Raw genomic sequence first — 26,423 nt, forward strand, 5'->3', positions numbered from 1 at the left:
TACCTTCCTGCAAGAGCAGTACCTATTTATCTACTTGCACTTTGATGTGCTTTCGAACTGCTAGGTTGGCAGGAGCAGGGACCGAGCAACGGGAGCTCACCCCATTGCAGGGATTTGAACCGCCGACCTTCTGATCGGCAAGTCCTAGGTTCTGTGGTTTAACTCACAGCGCCACCCGCGTCCCTTTTGAGTTTGAGTAAAACCCAAATTCCTACACTGTTCACATGAGAATTACAGTGCTCTTTCTTTTCCTCGATTACCTTTGTCTAACATATCACTAGAGAGTGGTTCACACATCACACTGACCACAGGCAAAAACTCTTTACACATATGCAAGTGTTTGTGTGAAAATCTTCTTTCCTGTTTGCTTTCCTCCCCCACCCTGACTTTTTGCAAATCCCAGATTGTGATGAGGCATTACAGATCCTCCAGTGGGGGCTGCACAATGACAGCCTTACGTTTTTATGTATATAGGAAGATAATATTTGTTGACAATATAATGAGATATAAGGACACTTAGGATATATTTTCCACCTTTTATGATTTAGTGAAAGTTATACTTAAGCAATTACAGTACGGATGCTACAGAAATAGATGTGTGAAAACAGGCCCACTTTTAAAGGAGAAAATATTTACTACATTTTTCTGGAAGCAGGAAAATACCTACAATGTTATCAAAAAATCCACATCTCTCTTTCAGGTAGATGCTTATAAAATCACTCAATGTATCATTTTATGGTTGTTTACCAAAAAAGTACATTCTGTAGCCTTTTCATAGTCAAGGCTTTCTGATATTTTTCCTGTGTGTTGGGGGATGAATTCAGACTAGAACACTTGTAAAGACTTCGTCTTTTCTGGAACAAAAGCACATATTTCTGATGATGACTGCAGTTTTAAGTTGTTTCTACTAATATGGCGATGTTCCTTCATGGGAATTATTTCATCCAAAGACAAAGTTTGCAAGGGAAATGGTAACCATGCAATCCTAAATCCACTCCCTGCCATATCAATGGCTGGATGATGTTACAATGCTGCATATATATCTGTTTGCTAGTCTCTGCCGATGGAGAGCAGCATTGCTGGTGGGGAAGGTCCCAAGCTATGCCCAGCTAGTGGGAAGCTGTCAACAGGTTTTCCTACCAACAACAGACTTTAAAATGAGGCATTTCATCAACTGGACTCTGAGAGGGACCTGATCCTTAGGCCCCTCAGCTTATGCCAACCTGAATTTACTTTGACAAAAACTTGTTACCGGAAAAATCCGAGGGCTCCCTTGGACAAAAAGTAAAGACACCAACCAGAGTAAATTGGAGCAAATCAGCAGCCTGTAGGCTTTGCCTTTATTGAACTGTTGCAACAGGGTGCTCCCCTCACTTGCAGGAGAGAGGAAAGACACAGAAAGATGGTGTGCAAGGCCTTATAAAAACCACCACACTACTGTGTGGCTGCTAACTATGTGAAGATTTGTCTATGTGCCTCGCAAGCAGCAGATGAAGTGGTAAACCTCTGTTTTGACTGTTCCATGGAGGCAGAGAAGCAAAAGGTGTCAGGTCAAGCAGAAGCCAAGTCTAGAATTCTCATCCCTAGCTTCTATTATTATTTTTACTTCCCATGGACAAGCATTCCATTATATGTACCTCACAGAAGAACTGGGATCAGAATCTGTTTCGTTTGTGATAATTAGGCCTCTCTCTTTGGCTCATAGGTTGCACTTGTATTACATCCTAGATAAATACATGAGACAGTTGTTCAGGAGCTAATATATTAATACTGAATCTGTGATACATGTATTAAGTAGCCAGAAATGCAGAGTACAAGGTCTAGCATCCTCCTCACACCACCCACCTCTTTAAATCCAGCACAGTTTGTCTGGGGCATTTTTCTGCCTTCCTTCTGTGGGTGGAACCCCAAGTCTGGGGGACCAATTACAGCTCCCGTCCCACTTTGTCTGGCCTCTTGCTCTCCCCAGTTCATGACCGTCACTAAACCTCCTCAAACAGTTTTTTCTTAGTTGAAATGTGTTAGAATGTCTCTTGCCTGCCGAGAGACAGAGAGAAACTTGCATAGCGGGAATACAGCCTATTATACCAAGATAAGAGTCCATATTTCTGCTCTGGTCCCACCCTCCATGTGCCCACCAGTAGGTTGCCCATGATGGAATGTTGCCTTTGGACTGTCAAGAATTTCCCTTAGAAATCATGCTTTGCATTTGTTTGGACACAAATTACAGTGAACATAGGAGTCGTCAACCCTAAGCCACGGATTCTGTTGCTGTCCCCAGATATAATATAACATGCTTCATGCATAAGAAGCCATGTCATCATGTTCCCAAAATGATAACCAGTTAGTATTACAAAATCTCTATTTTGTAATACATATCAGTAGTTTGGGTGCCATTCCAAAAATCCCAAATCATCCGTAGCCTAGGCCATAGTCTGCCCTGATTTCAAATGCAAAGTTCCTATTTACAGCAGTAGAAATATTTGTGATTTGAGGAGAGGGGTAAATATTGACCATATCAGTCCAAACACCTGCTCCTTATCTAAATTCTGCTAGAATTAAACTTAGGAGTAGGGTATTGAATTGAATATAGCTAGTAGTGTTGCCTCAATTTAGGAAAAGAGTGAAATTGCTCAGCAATACATTGCTTCACCTGGCAGGTAACTGAAATATTTTGGTGGTGTTTAAATTGCTTCCTGAAACCAATATATCAATTTATGTAACGTCAGGGATGACATAAATTACATTTTATACTAGAGTTTAAGATCTGTGCCACAACAAGTATAGACGTAATTTATTGTTTTCCTTTATGATTCAGAGTGTCTCTTAAATGTTTTCTCTCAGGCATGCTTCCATTAAACACAATCCATATAAACAAACTAAACTGATATAATAATATGATCATCATCTGAGGCCTCATACTGTGCGAAACTAAAATGATGATGGCTTGTCACCACCAGTGAGAGGAATGCCAGCATAAATTCTAGGTAAACTCACTAAGGGAGGCAATGCAATAATGTAGGAAGAAATTACCAGAGCAATATGTTAAGGGCTCTTACAAATCTGGAGGCATCCCTGATCCTGGGTGGGAAATTTGGTTCTCCATCCACATTTTTTTTAATGTGTTAGTATTAGCCTTTCTCTGTTGTGGAGGTTTTCTCTTCCCCCCCTTTTTAGTACAATGTAAATGAGAGTTATACTTTCTGTGAGTACAGTTTTCTGCAGAAAACTGTAACATGTAGGTTATCATTCTACTCAAGGATGTCATTTAAATGATGTTCAACAAAGAAGGGGGAGAATTATATCAAAATGATTGGAAATAATGAAATAAAAAGGAAAAAGTGGGTGGTACTGAGATTTGCTACCTCGGTGCTTTTAAGAAAAATCACTGTGTTGGTAAAATTAAGTCCCACTATTGCAGCAGCATGAAAGCATATTGATATAAATCCCAGTGTCTGCCAATATGTGTGGAAAGATCTTCTGCCAGACATTGTTCTCTTCTTGTTAGGCTAGTCAAATGTTGAATTCACATTAATTGGTTTTAAGCGGTAAATGAAATGATCATGTTCTAGCCCACATTCACGACAGGTGTTTAAACACATGCAAACAATATCTATCAACACAGAGATAGGTTTTCATTTCACCATGGTCACAAATGGATTGTCTCAATCCATTAAAAAAAAAAAAAAGAAGTTTCTGAACAGGTTATTTGCCATGACTAGTCTTTACAATTTCTTAGCACTAATTCTATGTCAATTCAGTTAAGTGTGCCCTGCATTTGTTAAACGCTAATGAGGACTGGATTTCATCTCTTTAGGCTATGAAAACCCAGAATGCAAAGATTTTGTTAAGTCTGATGTTTGCATTCATTACAGGGATCTTTACTTAGAGCAAACAAATAGAATTTACAAAAACCAGTTCGTGTGTGTATATATATATATATATATATATATGTGCTTGAAAATCCTCAAACGTTATTTTCCAACTGTGAGATTTTATTTTTTTTGCACATTGAAGATATTTGCCGTTCAGTATTTGCATCCAAAGCAGTATAATAGATGACTATATCCATTGAGAAACATTTCAGTAAACAATGGCATCTGTTAACATCTAGGATCTGTTAGCATCTAGCACATAAAAGATTATTGGTTATAATCAGGATGATGGGAGAAGGCAGAGAAAACCCTGTTATGTATTTATGTCTTCTAAAAGTGCATTGGATAATTGGATGTGTGTTGGACGACTGGATAATTGGATTTATGTTAGATATGTGTTTAGGGTCATTAAAGCTTTTGAGACTCACTCCCATGCTGACTCTGCCCCCAAGATGATGTTCAAGCACTCAGCCAAAACAAAAACCAGATGCCAGTTCAATGCATCACAGCAAATATGTCCACAGAATATTGTGGCAGTGCATTAGTTTAAGATCCTAAGAAAATTTAAGACAGACTGAGAGCATCCAGAGACTTGTGCAGTGACAGGGGACAAACTGATAACATGCAAACAGGGAAATAATGTTTGCATGGGTACAGGAGACAGCTATACTAGCTTCATGAATATTCCAGGATCGATTAGGAAAATTATAGCCCAATAGCCCTCCCCCCCGTCTTTTTTTAAATGGCAAGTGCCAGGGTGGGTTAGTTGACACACTTTTTGGTTCAGTAAAGACACATACCTGAAGCGAAACAGCAAGATAGTCACATCTTTCCTGGCACCTGTAAGCTTCCTTAGAGATGGTCACCATTGATATAAGCATGAGCTGGATACCATGTTTGTACTGTATGTGATAATGGTTAAAGTCAGTTTGGTTTGGTAGCTGGAAGTACTGGCATGTAATGAGTACATGCACATTCCATGGTAACTCAGCAGGCTAGGCTCCTGATTCAAATCCTGAAGACCATTTCCCAATTCAATGTACTTCCTTGGAACTGTCTCATTCAGGAGTGGTGTGAGGGGTCTGCACACACCAACAAGGGGACCCAATGCTCTACCCGGGATTCCCCTAGACTTATAGCTATTCTTTCCAGCATGAAATAGCAAGAGTCTCTTCTTGCTTTGCCCTATATTCCTCTGAGTGATGGTAAGGACTGAGCTTGCAGGGATAGGTCACAAACATGAGTGGCAGTGGTGAGGATGAGCCCAGTCAGGGTGGTTGCTCAATACTGAAAGTACCTATCTTGCTGTAGCTGGGATTGGACTTACTGAACCAGACTGAAAGCATATATAACCACAACAATCCTGCTCAGTCTGTTTAGATAAGACTAATAATTCAAATGATTTTGTCAAAATTTGATTCCTGTATCTAATGCAGCCCATTTTAAAGGCAATCTCAATATTCTTCCCATCGGATGGTGAGGATTTTTTTAATCTTTTTTTATCTTTTGAAATGTTTCCATAGTTGCATTTTTCTCCTTTTGAGATTGAATAAATTTATCACTTGTTCAGTCAATTCAGTTCTTTGTATTTAATACTGCAGTTGAAGAATAGCTGGCCTTGAAAGGATTTATTACACTATCATCACTGTTCACATTTGTTATGTAGCTATAAACATGGTTATTGATATTTTAGAAGAATACTTTCTTCACTCTTTCCATTAACACTACAGAAGATTTCATTTCTTTGACATTTCTTTGCCATCTAATGTCATTATTCTAAAATGTCTCTAGTTCGTCTTCCGCGGAAGGAAATATTTGTTGGAAATTGAAAGCAAATGTTCTTACTCTGTTAGATCACTTCATAAATCAATGTTTTGACAAAGAACAAGAGAGATCCATAGTGACTACAATTACTGTACTAATATTTCCGCTCCCCCCCCCTCTCTCTATATATACACACACACAAACACACTTATACAGCCCAGTCCTATCTAAATTTATTCACAAGACCAATCATATTCTTTAGGGTTTGATGTAAAGTAAGCATGAATAGGCCTGAGCCCTTGCTGTAATTCTCCTTATGTTGCGATTACAGATAGCAATGAAAGTAGAAATCTAAACATGAGTTTGAAATTTGGCTATTCCCCCAAGTCTTAATTCAGCTCACAATATACAAGGGGAATTAAAATGGGGTGAGCAGCTAATTCTATCCCATTTTGTTCTTGCTGACATTCGATCATAGGTTCATTCCATTCGGCCATGTTGCAATTCTGTCCTGTTGTTTGAACTTGGTCTGCACTTCTTATGTAAAAGATATACTTCTCAATTATTTTCAATGTGTTCTCCAGTAAAATATACATTTTACAGTGGTACCTCGGGTTGCATACGCTTCAGGTTACATACGCTTCAGGTTACACACTCCACTAATCCAGAAATAGTGCTTCAGGTTAAAAACTTTGCTTCAGGATAAGTGCAGAAATCGGGCTCCGGCGGCGCCGCAGCAGCAGGAGACCCCATTAGCTAAAGTGGTGCTTCAGGTTAAGAACAGTTTCAGGTTAAGTACGGACCTCCGGAACAAATTAAGTACTTAACCCGAGGTACCACTGTATAGGGATCTTTTATGTCAAATATGTATACTATTCCATGACTGCTAGCAGTACAAGAAGAATATATACAGTATATCTATTTCCTATGGACATGCATAGGATTGTGCTACACAGGAATTATTGGAGCAAACCTATGCTAGTGTAAAGCAACAGGATCCGAACCCCATTTGGCAGTGGAGCAGCTGTCTAAACTTGGCAGAGGGAAAACAGGGCTTTTAAATAGTGTTCTGCACAAGGTTGCCATTTCACATGACAGAGCTGAATGGGTTTAGGATCCAGCCTAAGTCCCCACTTCTCTGGAAATGTCCTGCCATACCCATGGAATGCCCCCATTTTGCATTTGGGCCAGCTTCAGCCAGCTGAACCTCAGATGAACTGAGATGAGAAAATTACACCGGCATATCTTCAGTTGAGCCAGGGTTGGGGACTGAACCCTGGCTGATCCCGGCTGAGCTGGAAATCACCCGGCTGAGCTGGAGATCTATTGCATCATGAGTTGCTCATCCCAGATCTTGCCATGGGATTGCCCTCTATGTCACCTAAATGCGCTTGTGTATTTTATTTTATTTTTATTTTTTTAAATGAGCTTTAAGTTGTAACTGAATAGTTAGACAATTATGCTTATTCTTTTAATAATCAGTTATCACCTTTCAATAGTAAATTTAATGCATAGATCCAGTGTGGAAAGCCCCTCTTTTTGCCCGCTGCAACAAATTAAATATCACAGGTAGGTAATCGCCTCCATAAATGTTTGCTTAGTCCCTTTCTGTCAATCTGCTTTCTTATTATCTATCTGCATTCCTTGACTACCCTTGGCCTGTCTCAGCAGTTGATGTATGAGCAGTTGGGGTGGGGGGATAAGAGCAAATTACTTAAATTTCACCACACAGAAGAGAGATGTAGAGGGCTGTATTATTAAAACTGTAGAATTGTTAGTCATTAAAATCCACAGCAGACATAGTTTTAACAGATAATATTAAATGACTACAATGGGTGAATATTTTTAAGAGGAACATCCTATCATAATACATTCTTGTATAATTGTTCTTCACTTTTGGAATTCTATTAATTTCTGTCACTGAAAGCAGAGTCCATTTTGCATTTCGTCTATTTGCATTTGTTTTGTTTTAATAGTTACCGTCATTTTTGGGTGATTCCTCCCATGCCTCCCTCTTTATGATTTCAGTAAACATTTTAAATCCTTCAAAAACAACTAAAGTCTTTGCATCCTTAAGTCATCCTTCTCATTTCATTTTGTTTCATTTTGTTTTGTTTTCAGAATTTATGCGACACTTGGAATATTTTCAACAGAAAAGCAATGCAAAATTTTATAAACAAATCCCAAATGTGGCACAGCCTCATTCGTGAGGCAGACCTACCTCTGTAAAGATATAACATAGAAATCAGGCATTAAGCATTCCAGTTCTTTAGGAAGAGTCTGAACACTTGGCGTGGGCGAAGATTAGACTTATTTAATCCAAAGCTGGCATCTCAGCACAGAGCATAAGGCATTATTTTAGTTCTATAAATAAAGATGCCACACATGTTGCAATCACAGAAGGAAAGTACAACAGTTATTTTTGTCTCCTTGCCTCCAAAATAAAGTGTCAGCGGTGAAATCCTGCTGGTGTATTTTGATGGGCTGAACCTACTTTAAAAGAATACTCCTTCCTCTCTGACACAAAAACACACAGAGACACAAATCCAATATCCCAGGGCACTCACCTCAGTTAATCAAACTGACAATTTCAAGGGAAGGGGATATATCCATGTTTACCAGGCACTCTTCCCTATGGGGGTGTGTGTGTGTGTGTGTGTGTGTGTGTGGATACATGTTAAAAGGAATGGAGAAATCTTTCAGTTTTGGTTTCTCTCATCTTCTCACTTTCTTAATCATAAATTCAGTTTGTCCCAGTGAAAAAAAGAAGTCAGCATGAAAATTTGCACATATTTTTATCCACATTTCCTCTAACATCCACTTTTTTGTTTGCATGGGGGTAGGAAACCTGCCCCACAAAATTAAGAGAAGTGCACATTTCTGAGGATATTTGTATTTTCTCCTGCCTGTTGTTTTCAGAAATGTGGATTAGGTAGCTTTTCATAAAAATGTGAAGGAGACTGAATTCTCCTACCTGTTCTTCTTTTATAATCACCATCCCCTGCCCCTTTGGGCCTTTAAACAAATGTACTTATAAATCTTTCTCAACTGCCCTTCATTGAAATGAATTTCAGGGCAGTGTACAATGGGCACGATTAAAACTATTTGTACCGGACACAAATACAACAGAACAATAAAGCAACAGCATTTATAATGAGTTAGCAAACCAAGAGGTAGCACTATAATTAATGGAGAGTAATCGTAACCATTTACAATGCCTGGGCAATTTTTCTTTTGCTTTTCATGTTTCAACATGGCACAGAAAATATTCTAATGTCACCAATCAACCATGCCTTTTTTTTTGGCGGGGGGGGGGGGAGCAGGATATTCCAGAATCAAGACACCATCCTAGATAAGCATGAGGACTGGGTCACTATGCACATGTCTCCATTTTCATCTGAGAAATTTTAAAACCACAAAAGAGGGAAAGCCTAGGATTCCTGGCAAAATATGAAATGTAGTTTCTTAACTGAACAGTAGAGAGCCCCCGTGAAGCAACTACGACCATTTAAATGCAGTAATGGTGCTGAATATAGAAGCAGTGATTAATGACAAGAGGGAGAGGGAACAAAACACTGTCTTGCACAGTTTTAGTAAGTGCTATAGATTTTCTCTCTCTGCTTCAGACCACTTTCTTCGCCCTTTCACATTCCGAGGCCCGTACCCAGAACACATTGTTTTCGTTTGTTATTGTAAGTTTTTATTGAAAGATTTTGGACTGAAAGCGCTGTAGGAACTAAACATTGCAGTTAAATTTCAGGGGAGATAGGAAGCTGCCTTATACCACACCTCACTCAATGGGTCTACCTCACTCAATATTGTCTACACTGGCTGGCAGTGGTTCTGCATGGTTTCAAACAAAAGTCTCTCCTAGACCTGCATGGAGATTTTGGAGATTGAACCTGGGTCCCTCAGATTCTCTACCACTGAGCTATGGTCCTGTTCATCTCTCTCGTTCTCTCTCTCTCTCTCTCTCTCTCTCTCTCTCTCTCACACACACACACACACACACACACAGAGAGAGAGGGGGGGTGGAATAATAGAATTGTAGAATGGGAAGAGACCCTAAGTACTCAAGTTCCAACCCTCTGCAATGCAGGAATATGTAGATGTCTCATATGGGGATTGAACCTGCACCCTTGGTCTTATCAGCCCCACACTGTAACCAGCTGAGCTATCCTTCAACATAAGTAGAAAATAATACCACTTAACAGACACAACTGAGATACTAGATATTTCATAGTATATCTTTTGTGGATGATTCAGAGAAAAAGATAAGAATTTAAGAATGATACTGCTCGATCAGACCAAAGGTTCATCTGTTTATTTTATTTATTATTTTATTTAATTTATATTGAATCTCAGGGTGGTTCACAGAAAAATGAACGCAGCAGCCTTCCACACCCACTGAGGCATCCCAGGAAGCTGCATTCAACCATCATGACCAGCAGTCATTGATAGTTCCCATTCTCCATGAATTAATCTAACCTGCTATCTGAACTAGTGGCGTGTGCGATATCTTGTGACAGTAAAATCCATACCTTAATTAAACACTGTGAAGAAGTATGCCCATTTGGCTGCCCTTGATCACCTGCCAATCTCATTAGATCCATACTCTTCAACCTCATAGAATCAGAGAGTTGGAATGGACCCTGAAAATAATCTAATCTAACCCCCTGTATTGCAGGAATATGCAGCTGTCCCATAGGAGTACCAAACCTGCAACCTTGGCATTACCAGCACCACACTCTAACCAACTGAGCTCACTGGCTAGCTGGGGTTGATGGGAGTTGTAGTCCAACAACATCTGGGGATGTAAGTTTGAAGACCACTACAGTGGATGACCATGAGCTCTGGTATTATGAAAAGGGAAGGAATATCCCAACTATTAGTATATTTATAAACTTCCATAAATTTCCCACCCCACCCTACATAGATGCCTTTCCTCATAGGGGAAAATGCTTCATCACCTCTGAGCTTTCTTCTTGCCCTTTTCTGAAGCTTTTGGAGCTCTACAACTCTGCAAAAACTCAGAGTCTAATTAAGGAAAATTTAAAAGAGATGCGGCCTGATTTTCAATTCCACTTTACAAGCAAGAACAGACAGGATAAAATTAGAGCATCAACATCAATTCCTATAAAGGGACCAAAGTTCATTACCCACTGTTGAGTATGGTATCTACCGCCATCCTTCTTCAAGAAACGTATCTTATTGGTAAGAAGACAGGTCTGCCCCAAGATCCAAGATCCTAAAGTGTTTTTGTTGTTGTTTAGTCATTTAGTCGTGTCTGTCTCTTCGTGACCCCATGGACCAGAGCATGCCAGGCACTCCTGTCTTCCACTGCCTCTTGCAGTTTGGTCAAACTCATGCTGGTAGCTTCGAAAACACTGTCCAACCATCTCGTCCTCTGTCGTCCCCTTCTCCTTGTGCCCATAATTCAAAAGCGTCAGTTCTTCCGAGATCAGCCTTCTTTAAGATCCTAAAGTAGCTCAAATTAAATTACATTTTTTTTAGCCATCCTAAAAGAGGAGGCACTATCCCAAGCAACATCATCCAGAATGTCTTGCTTTGAGGAAGGATGTCACTCCTGACAGCAAGGCAGCATGGGAGTGAAGATTTGCCGCTGCCACATTAGCAGTAGTAAAACATTTCAAAGTTAAGGAAGGTGATCGCTGGCTGCGCCTCACCTCAAATGGTACCATTTCCTGCACCAACTCTGCAATAGTTCCACACTGTTTTGCTCATGCTCAAGCAGTCCCATGACAAAAGGGATATCTGTTCATAATGAAAGCCAGAATTGTGAACCCCCAGTTAATTGGTACTCCTTGTATCATTGATTCTAGCCAGAGAAAATCTTTCCTCTGTTCATAGTTTCCATCTAAAAGTATAATTGTGAGAGGTAGTTAATTTGAATGGCTTTAATTAATATTTACAAATAGGGGAATTTTTGCTAATTAAATGTTCTAAGAACGTTTGCCCATCTCCGTTAAGGGGAACTCTCTGGAGCATATTTTTACACTAGATTTTAGCTCAAAACTCCCATTGACATTAACAAGAGTCTCCATGCAGAACGAGAACGGAATAAGAAATGCAGAAGCATGGCAGAAATTTTATATCAGCAATTTGCCCTCGGAGTTTTATTACTGAATGCTGGGAGATAGTGCAGCTTGTACATTTTTGACTTCCATATGAAATGTTTAGGGGAGATATTTTGTTTCAGCCCAAAATAAACAATGAATATGCTAATTCCCCCAATCTATTCAGGTTGTATATATGACATGTGGAGATGGAGAATTTTAATACTACAATGGGGAAAATCTTTTTGGTTTTGTTTTCACAAACGGAAGGATAGCAACCTTTCCCCAATATGTTCACTTTCCACATGCAGATTAGTCGAGCAGATGTGTGCCCATTTGATTGGTTTGATCCACAGAATTATCTTTCTTACAATTGCCACATAATGTTTGTTCCGCACCATCATTTTGGAGCATGACATTTGTAGTAAAGGTCCCAGCCACTCGCCCCTCCCTCACCTGCTTTTGCCCTCCGGCTGGGTCAGGTTTCTGGAACGGAGGCCGGCAGCCTTTTACTTTTTTACAAAACAAAATGCAACAGAGCTGGTAATGCTGCCACCACTCCCTCTTCTCGGGGTACCTGGAGACACAGTCCAAGGGAAAAGACTATGCTCCTTTGTTACCGGTTGCCCCACTCTACAAGTTGCTTCCACAAACTTGCAGGCAGAAATTTGTCAGGTATAGTGTAACCAATTAGTCAGGCGTTGGACTTAGCCTTTCCCTCAGATAGGCACATAGGACAAAAGAAAGTTTCTTTTTTAAAATTTATTTTAAAAAAACAAAGTTAACATGCTTAAAAAGCAGGCACATCTTTTGTGGATTACATGCAAGAAAAATAAAGACATTGCTTAGTATAACTAACCAAGATACTCACTGCTAAACACAAAGATAGAGATAAGATAATTCAAAGTCCTTCAGAAGATCCACATTACAAAGTCAGCAGGAATCTCCATCACAAAGAGTCACTCAGAAGGACTGCTAGCAAGGTGGTATACTAACAGCCGGGCGGATTTGCAGGTTGCAGAGCACGCTTTTCTCAGCCATTCTTAGGATGTTTATTCACAAATCTCACGTGGAACCAGAACCCTGACCCAATCACAATTCTTGATTACATTCAAATTCACCAATGACCAGCTTATGGGCTAATAATTTTAACTTGTGACAGCTGAGTTCATTAAGTTCTCAGAACTTGGATCAAAGAGTTTCCTCCCTTCCATGGATCTTATGCAGATACACATTCCCAGGCAATTAAAAGATAGATAACACCGCTGGTTGGGTGTGAATAACTTAAACCCCAGGTGTCAAGCTCTCAAATCAACTGGAGAGGTTCCTTCCTGAGATAAGCCTTTCACACCCGAGGAACCTGTTGGTCTGCAAGGTTAAAGCAACAGGACCTCTTTCCCATAATTCTTGTGGCTTGCTGGCTTCCCAGAAGACCTTGCTCTTTACTTGACCAAAGAACAGCTTATTGAAATTTCTACTTTACTACAACATTGGAAGCAGGAAGTTTGCTGTAGATGTGGAGGCTCCTCACACAGTTAACTAACATGTTGAAGACCAGAGTTTAGCTCGCCACTCAACCATGAAGCTCACTGGGTGTCCTTCACTCACGAACTCCCAGCCTAACCCACCTCACAGGGTTGTTGTGAGGACAAAATGGAAAAGAGAAAGAACCATGTCTGCCACCTTGAGCTCCTTGGAGAAAAAGTAGGGTATAAATGCATGCATAATTAAGAAATGAAGTTGCACAGAGAGCTATCATGCATAGAGCAGACTCCCACTTCAGAAGCTGGTTTCTTAATTAGTTATTTAACAAAATTGATGTACTGTTTGGTTAGGGGTGGGGTTGCTGGTTTGTTTTTCTTGTTTTTTTAATGCATTTTGTGTTTTAAAGCTGTGAACAGCCCCGAGCTCTATAGATAAAGGGTAAAATGCAAATTTAATGAAGAAGAAAACCTCTAGGCTGATTACAAAAAAAAATCACATTTCTAATATAATGATTATGATAATAATTAACATAACAAGTTATGCCCCAGTATGGTAACAACGGGGTCAGGAGGAGACCCATGACTTTGGAGGTAGAACTCAATGCAGAACCCCAGAGCCCCTTTCACCACAGTTTTCCATGCGCAGAGTTGGTCATTATGGTCCAAACTATAGGTTTCTCATGCCACATCATTAACCTCCAAAGATGGATGGACATTGTTGGCTCTAATGAGACCACTCCAATACATTTGTTACATGTGCCTGGTGAGAAAGTACAATACATTTGATACATAAGTCAGTAAGTGCTCTGGTTTCAGGTTAAGTAATTTTGAATCTGTTCAGTTCATGTAGTTCTTTTTCCTGTAGTAGCTGCTAGGTTTAATTTGTTTCAGATAAGTTATGTACCAAATTATTTTATAAGTTGAAACATTTAGAGAGCTTTTTGGGCAGATGCTAGAAGTATGGATTAATTAGTCAATGGTTCAAATCTTATCTAATGTACCAAGGGACTCTAGATTTTTATCTACTGTTTTGTTGCAAAAAAGAAGTTATAGAATGCATTTACTCATTAGACTGAGAATTTTTTCATTATAGCAAAACTATATTTCCATGTCCGTTGAAGGAAGGTTATTTATGGATCCACTAAGGAGTGGCATTGGGTTCACTTCATAAATTGCCTCTTAGGGAATGTTTTCATTTGACCAAAGGTTTTGTAAAATTACAGCTGTAAATCAGAGGCTCTTACTAAAGTTGAAAGGGAGAATCATGGGTGTTTTGTATTCAGTGGTCCGTGTTTTCCTGAGCTTGACTCTGAACTAAGGATTATGAGCCCCCGTGTTCTGCCTCAATACATGATATCCAATCACAGAGCATTTCAGGATTTCGACCACTGCCAACAGCCCTTAAACTCTGAACAGCTTGGGAGTTTAGACAGCCAATCATGTTGAGAGTGGGAGTGGCCCATGCCTTCATAAATGTATATAAGCAGTCGCTTTGCTCTTGTTGTCCAGTTCTGTTCAATAAAAGTTCTTGCTGTTATCACTGCATCTTGCTTCATGGGAACCCACCTACACTTCAATGAGAGTCTATGCTCTTCAAAACACTTGAGGTTCAATTGGACTCTGTAGGTTGCATCTATTTCTACCCTTCCATCCACAGAAGAGTATTTGATCAAATGAAGACCTCTGCCAATAAAAGGAGTGGAAGGGGCTTGCAGCATTTCCCCCTTCATACTGCAACTTCTTATGCCATCTTTGATTCTGTTCTGGAGAGTCCTCCTACCCTTTAGAGCACTTTTATTTGGGGGGGGGGGATTTGGAGGACCACAATATGAAATTCACATGCCCTGGAGAATTATGTTGGCACATGTGTCTTGAACAGCAGCTTTTCTTTCTTGTCAGGGAAAATTACTTCTGAAGAAGAAGAGAATGTCATAAGCAGAAAGTGTGATAGTGAGTGGTATGGGGGTCAGCTGCTTATTTTATTTTATTTATTTTAAAAAGAACCTTCACCAACATAAGTGAAAGACTTTAAAGACATGTCCAAAATAGCTCTTTGGAATCCAACTCCAAATTGCATTTAACATAAAAAAAAGTTTTATCACTGCTCTGTCTGTTGTGCTGGGGTCTTTCAGGAGGAAAGGCAGGATATAAATCAAATAAAAAAAGGATAAAAATAAAACTCTTACAAGAAATACAGATAGGCAGCTGACTTTCCTAAACATTTCTTGGAATGTTCACTATCAACACTTATTAAAACTTAATTTATGGGCTGGAAGGGATAAAAATTATGCTTTCAGAACTAGTCATACTTTAACTGTGTATAGTGTCTAATGAAGTAAGGGGATGGATTGATGAGGTTTGGGGAGATAAATTACTACATCTGCTAGATGCAATTAGAATTTACAGTACGTTCAGAGTCTCTGTACAAACACATTTAATTAATGGATTGAGTCTAATTATTTGTGCTTGGGGCTCAGTATTGTCTCTCAGGTGAAAAGTAATTGGTGAAAAAAAGACTACAAGCTAGTCTCCTTTTCTCCATTCTAATTAGTTGTGGGAATTAATATTTTTAAGAACAAATAGAGAGTTTCACAATTCAGAGAAAGCTTTTGTGTTTGTGGCATGTGATTTTGAGTATGTCTGCTCTATATAGTTGCCGCTGCTCATTGCACATCATGGAATTAGGCTTGCTATGTCTATGTTGTGATGCACAGCAGCTCTTCAATGGTGTGGTACCACCCACAATGACAAGATTTGGCATTATATTACTTTCGGCTTTTCAAAAGTTATGGAATATTATTGTTGTTGTCATTTAGTCGTGTCCGACTCTTCATGGACAACTCCTGTCTTCCACTGCCTTTCGCAGCTTGGTCAAACTCATGCTCGCAGCTTAGAGAACACTGTCCAACCATCTTGTCCTCTGTCGTCCCCTTCTCCTTGTGCCCTCCATCTTTCCCAACATCAGGGTCTTTTCCAGGGAGTCTTCTCTTCTCATGAGGTGGCCAAAGTATTGGAGCCTCAGCTTCAGCATCTGTCCTTCCAGTGAGCACTCAGGTCTGATTTCCTTCAGAATGGAGAGGTTTGATCTTCTTGCAGTCCATGGGACTCTCAAGAGTCTCCTCCAGCACCATAATTCAAAAGTATCAATTCTTTGGCGATCAGCCTTCTTTATGGTCCAGCTGTCACTTCCATATATCACTACTGGGAAAACCATAGCTTTAACTATACAGACCTTTGTTGGCAAGGTGATGTCTCTGCTTTTTAAGATGCTGTCTAGATTTGTCATCACTTCTCTTCCAAGAAGCAGACGTCTTTTAATTTCATGACCGCTGTCACCATCTGCAGTGATCATGGAGCCCAAGAAAGTAAAATCTCTCACTGCCTCCATTTCTTCTCCTTCTATTTGCCAGGAGGTGATGGGACCAGTGGTTATGATCTTAGTTTTTTTCAATAGTGAGCTTCAGGCCATATTTTGTGCTCTCCTCTTTCACTCTCATTAAGAGGTTCTTTATTACATCGCACCAACTTCTCTTGCTTCTGCTGGTCCTGCTTGGACAGAAATCAAGCAAATCTGACCCTGCGCTTGGAATTCTTTTCCTTTGCTCTTCCAGAATTAGGGGTAAAAACTTCAGTTGGTTTACTTGGTACATTAATCAACTGCATTTGAGTATTACTATAATGGGGGAATGAAATGGAAGTTGGCCTGTCTTTCCAACAATATTCTAGTTTTGATATCTTGCTTTCCAATCTCCAGTGCATAATATGGCAATTAGCATCGCACTGCAGACCTTTGTGCTCCTCTCTTTCCCCCATTTGTGTTTTTCCTCTCCCCCCCCCCACCATTAGTGAAAAATAGTGATGAGCGAAAATTATTCCACATATACTCTAGGCAGGGTACTGCAGTAGGCCCACTTGCAGATGTGTGTTTACCACCCAAATCAGGAGTTAGGGTTGGCATCTTGCTGATTGCTCTGTTTAGCCAATGCTTTTGATACATTACCACAGTATACTTCCTGACATGCTGCTTATTGGGGATGAAACCCCCGTGGCTGCTGGGGCATGGTTCTCTCTCTGTCTCCGTTGCAATTCCAGCAGCCCTCAAAAGAACTCATTTCACAACAGCCTTTGTGGTGTACCTCCTAATGTACTGCTTATCATGGGGAGAAGGAAGAATGTCTCCTTTTGAAGATCTCTGCACACCTGAGCATCTGAACCTGCCACTGTCTGGCTTGGAAGGGAAGCAAAAGGATGCCACTTATCTTAGGGGTGGGGGGTAGCAGGGATTAGGGCAGGGATTTTTCTAAGCTCCTACCTAGTTCTCTGGAATGATCCAAGGTCTTCCAGGTTTAAAAACAAAAACTGGTGTCAAAACAAGGAGAACTTGGGGGAAGTTACTAATCTCTCATTTTAATTTATTTGAATATGAGGCCAGTAAACCTCTGAAATGACAAAATAATGCCAAACCCATAGGTTTTTCTCTAAGGAATCCACATAACATATTCTTGCAATTAAAACAATTTTCACATTCCATGCACTTGGAAGTCTGCATTGGTGAGCCTCACTAGCAAGCAAAATATATAAAATATCTGCTACTTAAGGATAAAAGAAATTTTTAGAAAACCAGTGAATGACCCACTTTTAGCTGATATGCCCGCTAATGAAACATTGTATGCCCAATAGACCAGAAGAAGGAAATGGCTTCAACCATAGAAGTTGTTTCCCCTTATTTATATATCTGTAGTACTTACAGGAAAGGAAGTTTTCCCTGCTTTTATAGGTTAAATAAAATTGTTACTGGCATTTCTTACCGAAAGGTGGAGTCCAGAGTATATGGGGGGGAATGAATACTGAGCTACCTACTAGCAGGAGTGAATGATTATGCAATCTGATATTCTCTGAATTAACGAGTAAATTCTTTTAAATATATTGGCAATTATGTTGACAGAGCCGTAATAAAACAGGGAAGAACCAGAGAATGAATGAAAATTAAATATTGTGAGCCAAGAATTCAGATAATGGAATCTGGTCTATTACATTGACTTCTGTGGAGCTAGGCCAAATGATTCCACCAACTTCATCACATTTTTTTCCATTAGAGCCAGCAATCCATTGGCAATAAGCAATCAGATGTGGCAGAACCTCTAACGTGCTCACATATTATTTTGGAGAGCACAGTCGGGAGAGAAAGAAAGGAGAATGCTGTCAGCTGATGGTGGCTGAGATCAATGCAGCTACTTTAGATGTGCTTTGAGGGTTTTCACTTGCCCTGAGTGAGTCCCCCCCCTTTTTCTTTTACTTTAAGGAGAAGAACTTTGCTCCATGGCCTGCTTGTGTTTTAGAAATGCACCTCCAAAATCCCCTTCTAGCAGGCAGAACTAGTTATAAATGACAGGATTCATCTAATGAGTCATTTACACTAATACTCCTTTATACTCCTAGTGCAAGCCCTTGGGCAGTGGGGCTTCCTGCTCTCCTTCCTCCATGCCCCATGGTGCCCCCAAAATATGACTTGGTGGGTGGGAGAACCCCAAGAACAGTCGGGAGGAGCAGAGGGAAAACCATTCCATCTAGCAAGCTGCAGGAGCGTTTGTCATAGCACAACAATGAATTTTCACCTTTATACTCCTAGTCAATATCATTACTAAACTGATTAAATTCTCTATGTCCAAGATGTAATCCTCATTGAACCAGGGTGCATTCCCAGCCCAGTGGGTACAGGATTGCACCTTTACAGCACAATTCTATATGTATCTATTCAGAATAAAGTACTATTGAACTCAGCGACGCAGCGGGTGGGCATAGGAGTGGGACCTTTCTTATTTACAATTGTGTTTTGAAAGTTACAAGGGTGGTTTTTTTATACTGCACTTTATCATGATTGCTTCCAAGGTTGTTTTCAACAACAGAAGAATGAAAACTAAATTTTAAATACAATATACTAAAACAGGCCATAAATAAAAGCAGCAGGTGGAAAAATCAGGTGCATGGCTGAGTGAATAGCAAGGTTATAGCCTGACATCTAAATGATAACAGCTTTGATTCTTTTGGGAGATAATTCCATAACTCTATCCATTGGTGACATCAGCCTTGCTGAAGCATTTGGAGAAGGACATTTTCGGATGACCTTAGCTTTTGGGCAGGTTGATATGGAAATAGGTTTTCCTTCAGTGTAATACCTCAGATTATAATTTATACACTTTGTGAGTTCCCAGCCAAGTACAAAAAAACAAAAGGATTAAAAGGTGTTAAAATCTTGCTGTTTAAATGTATGGCCATCATTGGACAAAAAGCAGCCACTGGTGTTATGTGGTTTATCGTTAAACTTGTGTGGTTGCTTTTTCTTCTTGGTGTAATTGGCTTGTTGGTCACTGCAGACTAAAAAACAAAGTGTTGGTGTCTCAGTTTTCATTACTTGCTAATTACTTGTATCTCTGACCCTTATTTTTCTGGCTGCAGGGAAAAAAAGGGAAAATAGTTCAAAAGGTTAATTATTCTCAGTCCACTTCTTTTATCTATCTTCAGTACTCAAGGTCCTGATTTATCTCCTGTGGGGCTTCTGTAGAGCTGCAATATTACTCCCTAAAATGCATCATAATTTCTTTAGCTAGTAGAAATTGACTCTACTTGATTGTTGCCCTGAACTCTTTTATGAAAGCTATAAAGGAATTGTTTAAATTACTTGTTTTGGTTTATTGAGTTGGCTTTACCCATTTTTTTTTTTTTTTTACCACTGTCTATACTGTGACATTATGCCTCATATCAGAGACCTTTCCCCCTAAGAACAGTTTGTCACGTAGTCCAGGCAGCGACCATTTTAGGCATGTCCAACATGTCTGCGACCGCGCATATATGCATTGTGCCGAACTTGAAAGTGACCCGGAAACATCACAAAAAGTGACAGGTGTTTGCAGGCTTTTTCAATGGTGTTTCAAATATATGTTATTTCACTTATGTTCTCTTGTAGTAATGATGATCCATTTCTTCTTTTACAGAATTACAGAGCAGTTCTTGTGGAAATCCTGGAGTCCCACCTAAAGGTGTCTTGTATGGTACAAGGTTTGATGTTGGTGACAAAATCCGCTACAGCTGTGTGACAGGATACATCTTGGATGGACACCCCCAGCTCACCTGTATAGCTAACTCAGTCAACACAGCATCCTGGGATTTTCCAGTTCCTATCTGCAGAGGTAAGATTAAACAACAATTTCTATTCAAAGGGAAGCATTTCAAAGTACCACTGACTTCAGTGGAAGGAGACATGATTAACTCCACTGGAACCACTAATAACAAGAAAGTGATTGACCTTGGTTGGATTGTATCCCTTATTTTTTTCATACAATGTACTTACTTTTGGTTACCATCTCACGAGCAGAAATAGCTGCTTCTAGAACACAACTGGGGAAAATTTGCCGCGAATGAAAAATTGTGTTTGTTAGTATTTCTGATCAGATTCCAGTATTTTCGTACACTCCTCTGAACTATAATGCCAGCATTTATTTATTCTAACTAAAAAAAGGGAAACATTCACTGCCATGTTTGATTTGACAAAATCAGTCAATCATCATATTAAAATAGGTCCCTCACAGGCCAATGCATTTAAAGAATATTACTTAAGAGATGCATAAAACATAACAATGCGCCAGTTTTTGCCAACAGTTAGGCCAATAAAAATCATTTGTGGTGGTTAAAACCCATCAAAGTAAATAGCTATTATAAAACAAAGCCATAAAGTCTCTTACACTCTGAACAAAAACGCACATAAAAATATTTAAAAGCTTCATTTGCAACCAAGCTCACTTTCACTATCTGTTCCTGGGTTTTTACCAGCTATGTATGCAAAAGATAACAATAAAAAGTGACTGCTGAAGTGATTTGCATATGTGTTTCAATCATATGACCTCCTACCTCTTTTAAGCTAATATATTTGAAATTAGGGCTGCACACCTGACTTCCAATAAGACTTAAATAAGCTCAAGCCCAGCCACATGGGTTTTAGATCTGAATCCAATACTCATCAGATTCCAGCTTTTAATGACTGTTTAATGAGTGAAGCTCTATACTGATAGGCCTAAATTAGTAAGGGGGTTAACCATGTATGTCCTACAGCAGGGGTGGGTAATCTCTGTCCTGGGAGCTGATCCACCCCTGCCTCCAAGTGTATATTATAAAAATTCTGCTCAGTTCAGCATCCTGATAGGGATGCAAATTCCCACTCGCCAGTCCCCAGTCATTTGATTGATCGATCAAGGAGAAGCAGCAAGAATCCTCTTCCTCAGCTGATTTACACAGACTGGCATGCAGACACTGGAGGGCTCACCAAGGGTGAATGCAGCCTTCATACTGAAAAAGTTAGCCACTCCTGTGTTGAATTGTGCTTCATTTGCTGGATGGGAACAAGAAATTCAGTTTCAGGATGCAAATAGCTGCAACACTGGGAGGTGGTATGGTAAAGATCTAGCAGAAACAGCGGATAGATATTGATGAGTAAGAGCCTAGAAACAAAGCAAAATTGTGTGGAAGTCATTTGAGAAATACTCAGTATTAGTACAAGATATTTATGGATAAAAAGGTAAAGGACCCGTGACAGTTAAGTTATGTTGCAAATAACTCTGGGGTTGCGGTGCTCATCTCGCTTTGCTGGCCAAGAGAGCCGACATTTGTCCGCGGACAGTTTTTTCAGATAGAGTGGCCAGCATGACTAAGCCACTGCTGGCGAAACCAGAGGAGCGCACGGAAATGCTGTTTACCTTCCCACTGGAAGCACTTTGACATGCTTTTTAACTGCTAGGTTGGCAGGAGCTGGGACCAAGCAACGGGAGCTCACCCCGTCGTGGGGATTTGAACCGCCGACCTTCTGGTCAGGAAGCCCTACGCTCAGTGGTTTAGACCACAGTGCCACTCGCGTCCCCCAATTCTCAAACCTGGGAGCCAGTGTGGATCCTTTAGGACTGGTGTTATATAATCCCGGTGACCGCTCCCAGTCACAAAATAGAACTACAGTGGTACCTCGGGTTAAGTACTTAATTCATTCCGGAGGTCTGTTCTTAACCTGAAACTGTTCTTAACCTGAAGCACCACTTTAGCTAATGGGGCCTCCTGCTGCCGTCGCGCCGCTGGAGCATGATTTCTGTTCTCATCCTGAAGCAAAGTTCTTAACCCGTGGTACTATTTCTGGGTTAGCAGAGTCTGTAACCTGAAGCGTATGTAACCTGAAGCGTATGTAACCTGAGGTACCACTGTAATACTATTTGTTCTAGACCTACAGTGCTCTGACTAAAACTGTTTCTACTGGAACAGCTGCAAAAGGCTTATCTGTGGCTGAGCACATTTATTTTACATACTTGTGAAAAAGTGGTTGCCCTTGGAAATTTGAGAAAACTTACTCACAGAACCAGTTTATCCTTTTATGACACTTAACATCTATCTGCATATATACCACCTATCAAAAATGAGATACTCACATGACAGAAACAAGGAACGCACCCTTGCAATAGGCTCACTAGGCAAGCTACATCTGCATATACCCTTAAACAGAATCAATTTTATCAGGCCTCTTGCCACTTAATAGCACACTGCTTTATTTATACAATGTGTGGCTTTGCTGGAGGTTATTGAGGGTGATTACTCTGTAATGAGCTCCTTATTACTTTCCTCCAGTTTCTGGTGAAGATCCTCCTTGATTAAATTATCATCCATAGGGAGTTTCATTTGTCAATGTCCTAAAACTCCCTATGAATGAACTTTTAATTAAGGAAGGAACATCTTTGCTTTTTCATAATCTACAAACCTGTGTGTCTACTTGAGCCAAGTGTTGGTAGTTCTGAGTTCAAGGAAAAGTTGATTAAATAATTGCAGGTGATTGGCAATCTCTCCTTCTGGTAAACACTGTCCACCCCTTGCTTATGGTTTGTGAAGGAGGATGAAGAAGATATCATTCTCGGCTCCATACATTACATAAATTTACCATGTTGTCGGAGTGAACTCAATGCTCCAAGCACTTTGCATGACTTATTCTGTAAAATAAACTGTAAGATAGTACGTATAATTGTCCAGTAGCACCTTAAAGACCAACTAAGTTTGTTCTGTGTATAAGCTTTTGTGTGCATGCACACTTCTTCAGATACACAGGAAAGCTTATACGCAGAACAAACTTAGTTGGTCTCTAAGATGCTACTGGACAATTTTTATTTATTTATTTTGACTGCGTCAGACCAACACGGCTATCTACCTGAATGTAAGATATTATGTTGTTGTATTAATATGTGAACTGTTGCTAAATACATGTTTAGAGTGGGTAGGTGGGGGAACATGTGAACTTCCAGAGGTTGTTGGCCACCAGCTCCCATCAGACCAAGCCAACATGGTCAATGATCAAGTATGATGAGAGTGGCACTTCAGCAACATCTAGCAGACCACATGTTCTCTACCCCTGATTAATAGGTTTAGAGATTACCTACTGAAAATGGTGTACTGCTTCTTTTAAAAAAAGTACTTTGGTCTGGTGGGTATCCATATGCATGTTGGCTGTGAAATGCAACATGCTCATTATCCTTTGGCTTTGCCTTATTTATTAAAAACATTCATAGGCTGTCCTTAAGGGTTGAAACCTTCCAATAAAATATATAAGGTAAGTTATAAAAGAAGCAGCATTCAACCAACAAAATCTAACACTGAAATAACCTCAACAGAACCAGCCACAGTACTAAAAGAATAGACTATCCCATCCTGTAAACTTCCTGACTCCAATAAATAATCACTGCTCACTCTCAGTAAGCAGTCATTGGGAAGCCGGGTGAACAGTACTGTATAACCGGCAATGTTACAATGGGCTCTTGAGGCTGAATCTGCACAGGGGATCAAAATATCAGATTTCCACTGCCCATAGACTACTGCTGCTGATCAATGTATGTGGAGAGGGGGTGAAGAGATCTCTTGGGCTAAACCCACCCAGCACTGTCAACACCCACTGCTGCCATCAGAGTGACTTTGGGGCAGTGTGGGGCGAGCCTAACCTACTACACAGAGAGTTCTTGCAAGATAAAATCAGGATAGCCTGATCCTTCCCTGAGATCCTGCCCTTGGAGAAAGGGTGGGATACAAATGTGAATGATGAATAAGGAGTTGGAATTTATTCTGTCCTGTTGCTGCTTGCTTTCAGTTCAATATCCAAACAACCAATAGTAGCAAACAAATTCATTAACTCTCAATATTCTTGTCATGCAAGAACGGTAATAACTTTAAAAACTTCCACTTCTTACCAGATCTACTAGAACTGCCAGTGTTCATTAAAATAATGTAATTTTATTGGGTTTATTAGAAATGCAAAAAAAGGAGAGAGGTTTAATTGAAGGTAGAACGATTTAGATTTATTGTGTTGTGAAGTGGTCAATTACATTGTGCATTGCCCATGACCAGTTTTTAAATACATTTTTCTCTCCTGACATATTAATTTTGATTGGGGCATTTTTAACAGTGAAACATGACAGCAGCTTCATCATATCACCTTTTACTTTTGAGATAGTGTAGAAATTGCAGGCTGCAACGTGCTGCAGAGTGGTGGAAATGATTCACGGAAGGCTAATAAATAAGGTCATAGTTATATATAATATTGTCACTCTGCAAAGGTTATATTAATTAGATGGTTTGATAATCAGGGATAATATTCTGACTTTTATTTTTTAAAAGGTTGCTCTATTTATAGACAAAAGCAGCAGCTAGCTCATCAAATAATATAGTATTACCTTCATTTTGAAGATGCATTTTAATTTTGATTCATTGTCAAAAAGCAGTTTGGCCCTGCTTCTTTCACTAAAAGACAGTGGGCATGATCCAGCTATTTGTCTCAGTGTTTAGGTCTTTCATTGGGATTTTTAAGGTGCTTAGCTTCAACTAAATTGTGTTCATAATACTGAAAGAAGAGCCCTGTTAGATCAGTCCAAAGGCCTATCAAGTATAGCTGTCAACTTACAGATTTGAAAATAAGGGACCAGCAGCCTCAGAAATAAGGGATCAGCAGCTAAACTAAGGGATTTTCCAAGGTATGTTCAACTTCTGAGCCCCTTCAAGCCAAAGGCAGAAAGCCCAGCCAGCAGCCAAACAAAGCCTCAAGTGGTGGTTCCCACAGCGCAGCAACCCGGCAAAGGGGATGCAGCAAGGAAAACCACCATCACCTCTCCGCTGGGAAGCGCTGAGCAAAGGCGAGTCCGATTTGATTGGCACAAGGCATGCAAGCTCCACCCCCCAGTCATTCTTAGACTCCTTATTGGGTGAGCAATGCAGCCAAGCAACACAGTTGGAGCCTCCCTCCTCCCTGGCTGGCAGGGAGGGAGGGAGAGGAGCTGCTTCCTTTGAAACCCGGGAAATTTAAGGGACATCATCAATAAGGGACAGCAGCGGGACACAGTGCTGGGATAAGGGACTTTCCCACCAAATAAGGGACGGTTGACAGCTATGCTATCAAGCCCAGTGTTACATTCTTGCAGATGCCAACCAGATTCCTCAGATAAGCCCACACGTAGGACAGAAAGTCAGAAGCACCCTTGCAGTCAGCTGGTATTCAGAAGCATACTGTTTCTGATTCTAGACATAATACACAGCCATCATGACAAGTAGACATTGATAGCCTTCTCCTCCATGAATTTGATTGATCCTCTTCTGAAGCCAGATGGGCGGGGTATAAATAATAAATTATTATTATTATTATTATTAAAGCCATTACTGTATCTTGTGGTAGCAAATTCCATAGTTTAATTATGCACCATGTGAATAATAATAAAAATGTCTGCCTTGAACTTTCCAAGATTTGGCTTCATTGGACGGCCCCAGGTGCTAGTATTGTAAGAGTTGGAATAAATGTCTATAACATATAAAAAGGCAAGCAGTTTAGGGGAAATTGCTTGCAAAAAAAAGGTGAATAGTATGCAGTATTGCATACAAATTGTTTATATTATGGAAAATGCACACCTTTTTTTTAAAAAAAGGAGTGGACTTTTTATTTTAAAAAATCACGAACTGGTGAATAAATGTGGCAAACCTAAGGTTGAGAAAACAGAAAAACTGGGAGGAATGGTTAGAACAATATTGAAACTGTTTTAAGACCCGAAACACTTTGGCAAGGACTTCTTGGGTGTTTCCCAAATGGTGCACATATAATCCATTGAGCAGCTTGAGAATCTGGTTGATATGCAAATAGTTTAAAGTCCTTTCCCTTATTGGTTGCTAGT

General features: G+C 40.0%; 1 protein-coding gene across 5 annotated transcripts in view; it reads left to right on the forward strand.

The window, feature by feature from the left end:
- CSMD3 (CUB and Sushi multiple domains 3) overlaps positions 1–26,423 on the forward strand; it is a 574,504-nt gene that overhangs the window by 155,481 nt on the left and 392,600 nt on the right. For all 5 annotated transcript variants that reach the window (XM_081873886.1, XM_081873887.1, XM_081873888.1 and 2 more), the window contains exon 4: positions 20,193–20,387. In XM_081873886.1, the coding sequence (XP_081730012.1) occupies positions 20,193–20,387 (195 nt within the window). The remainder of the gene's footprint in view (positions 1–20,192; positions 20,388–26,423) is intronic.

Source organism: Podarcis erhardii, assembly GCF_964252035.2.
Source record: "Podarcis erhardii genome assembly, chromosome: 8".
Classification (NCBI taxonomy): Eukaryota; Metazoa; Chordata; class Lepidosauria; order Squamata; family Lacertidae; genus Podarcis; species Podarcis erhardii.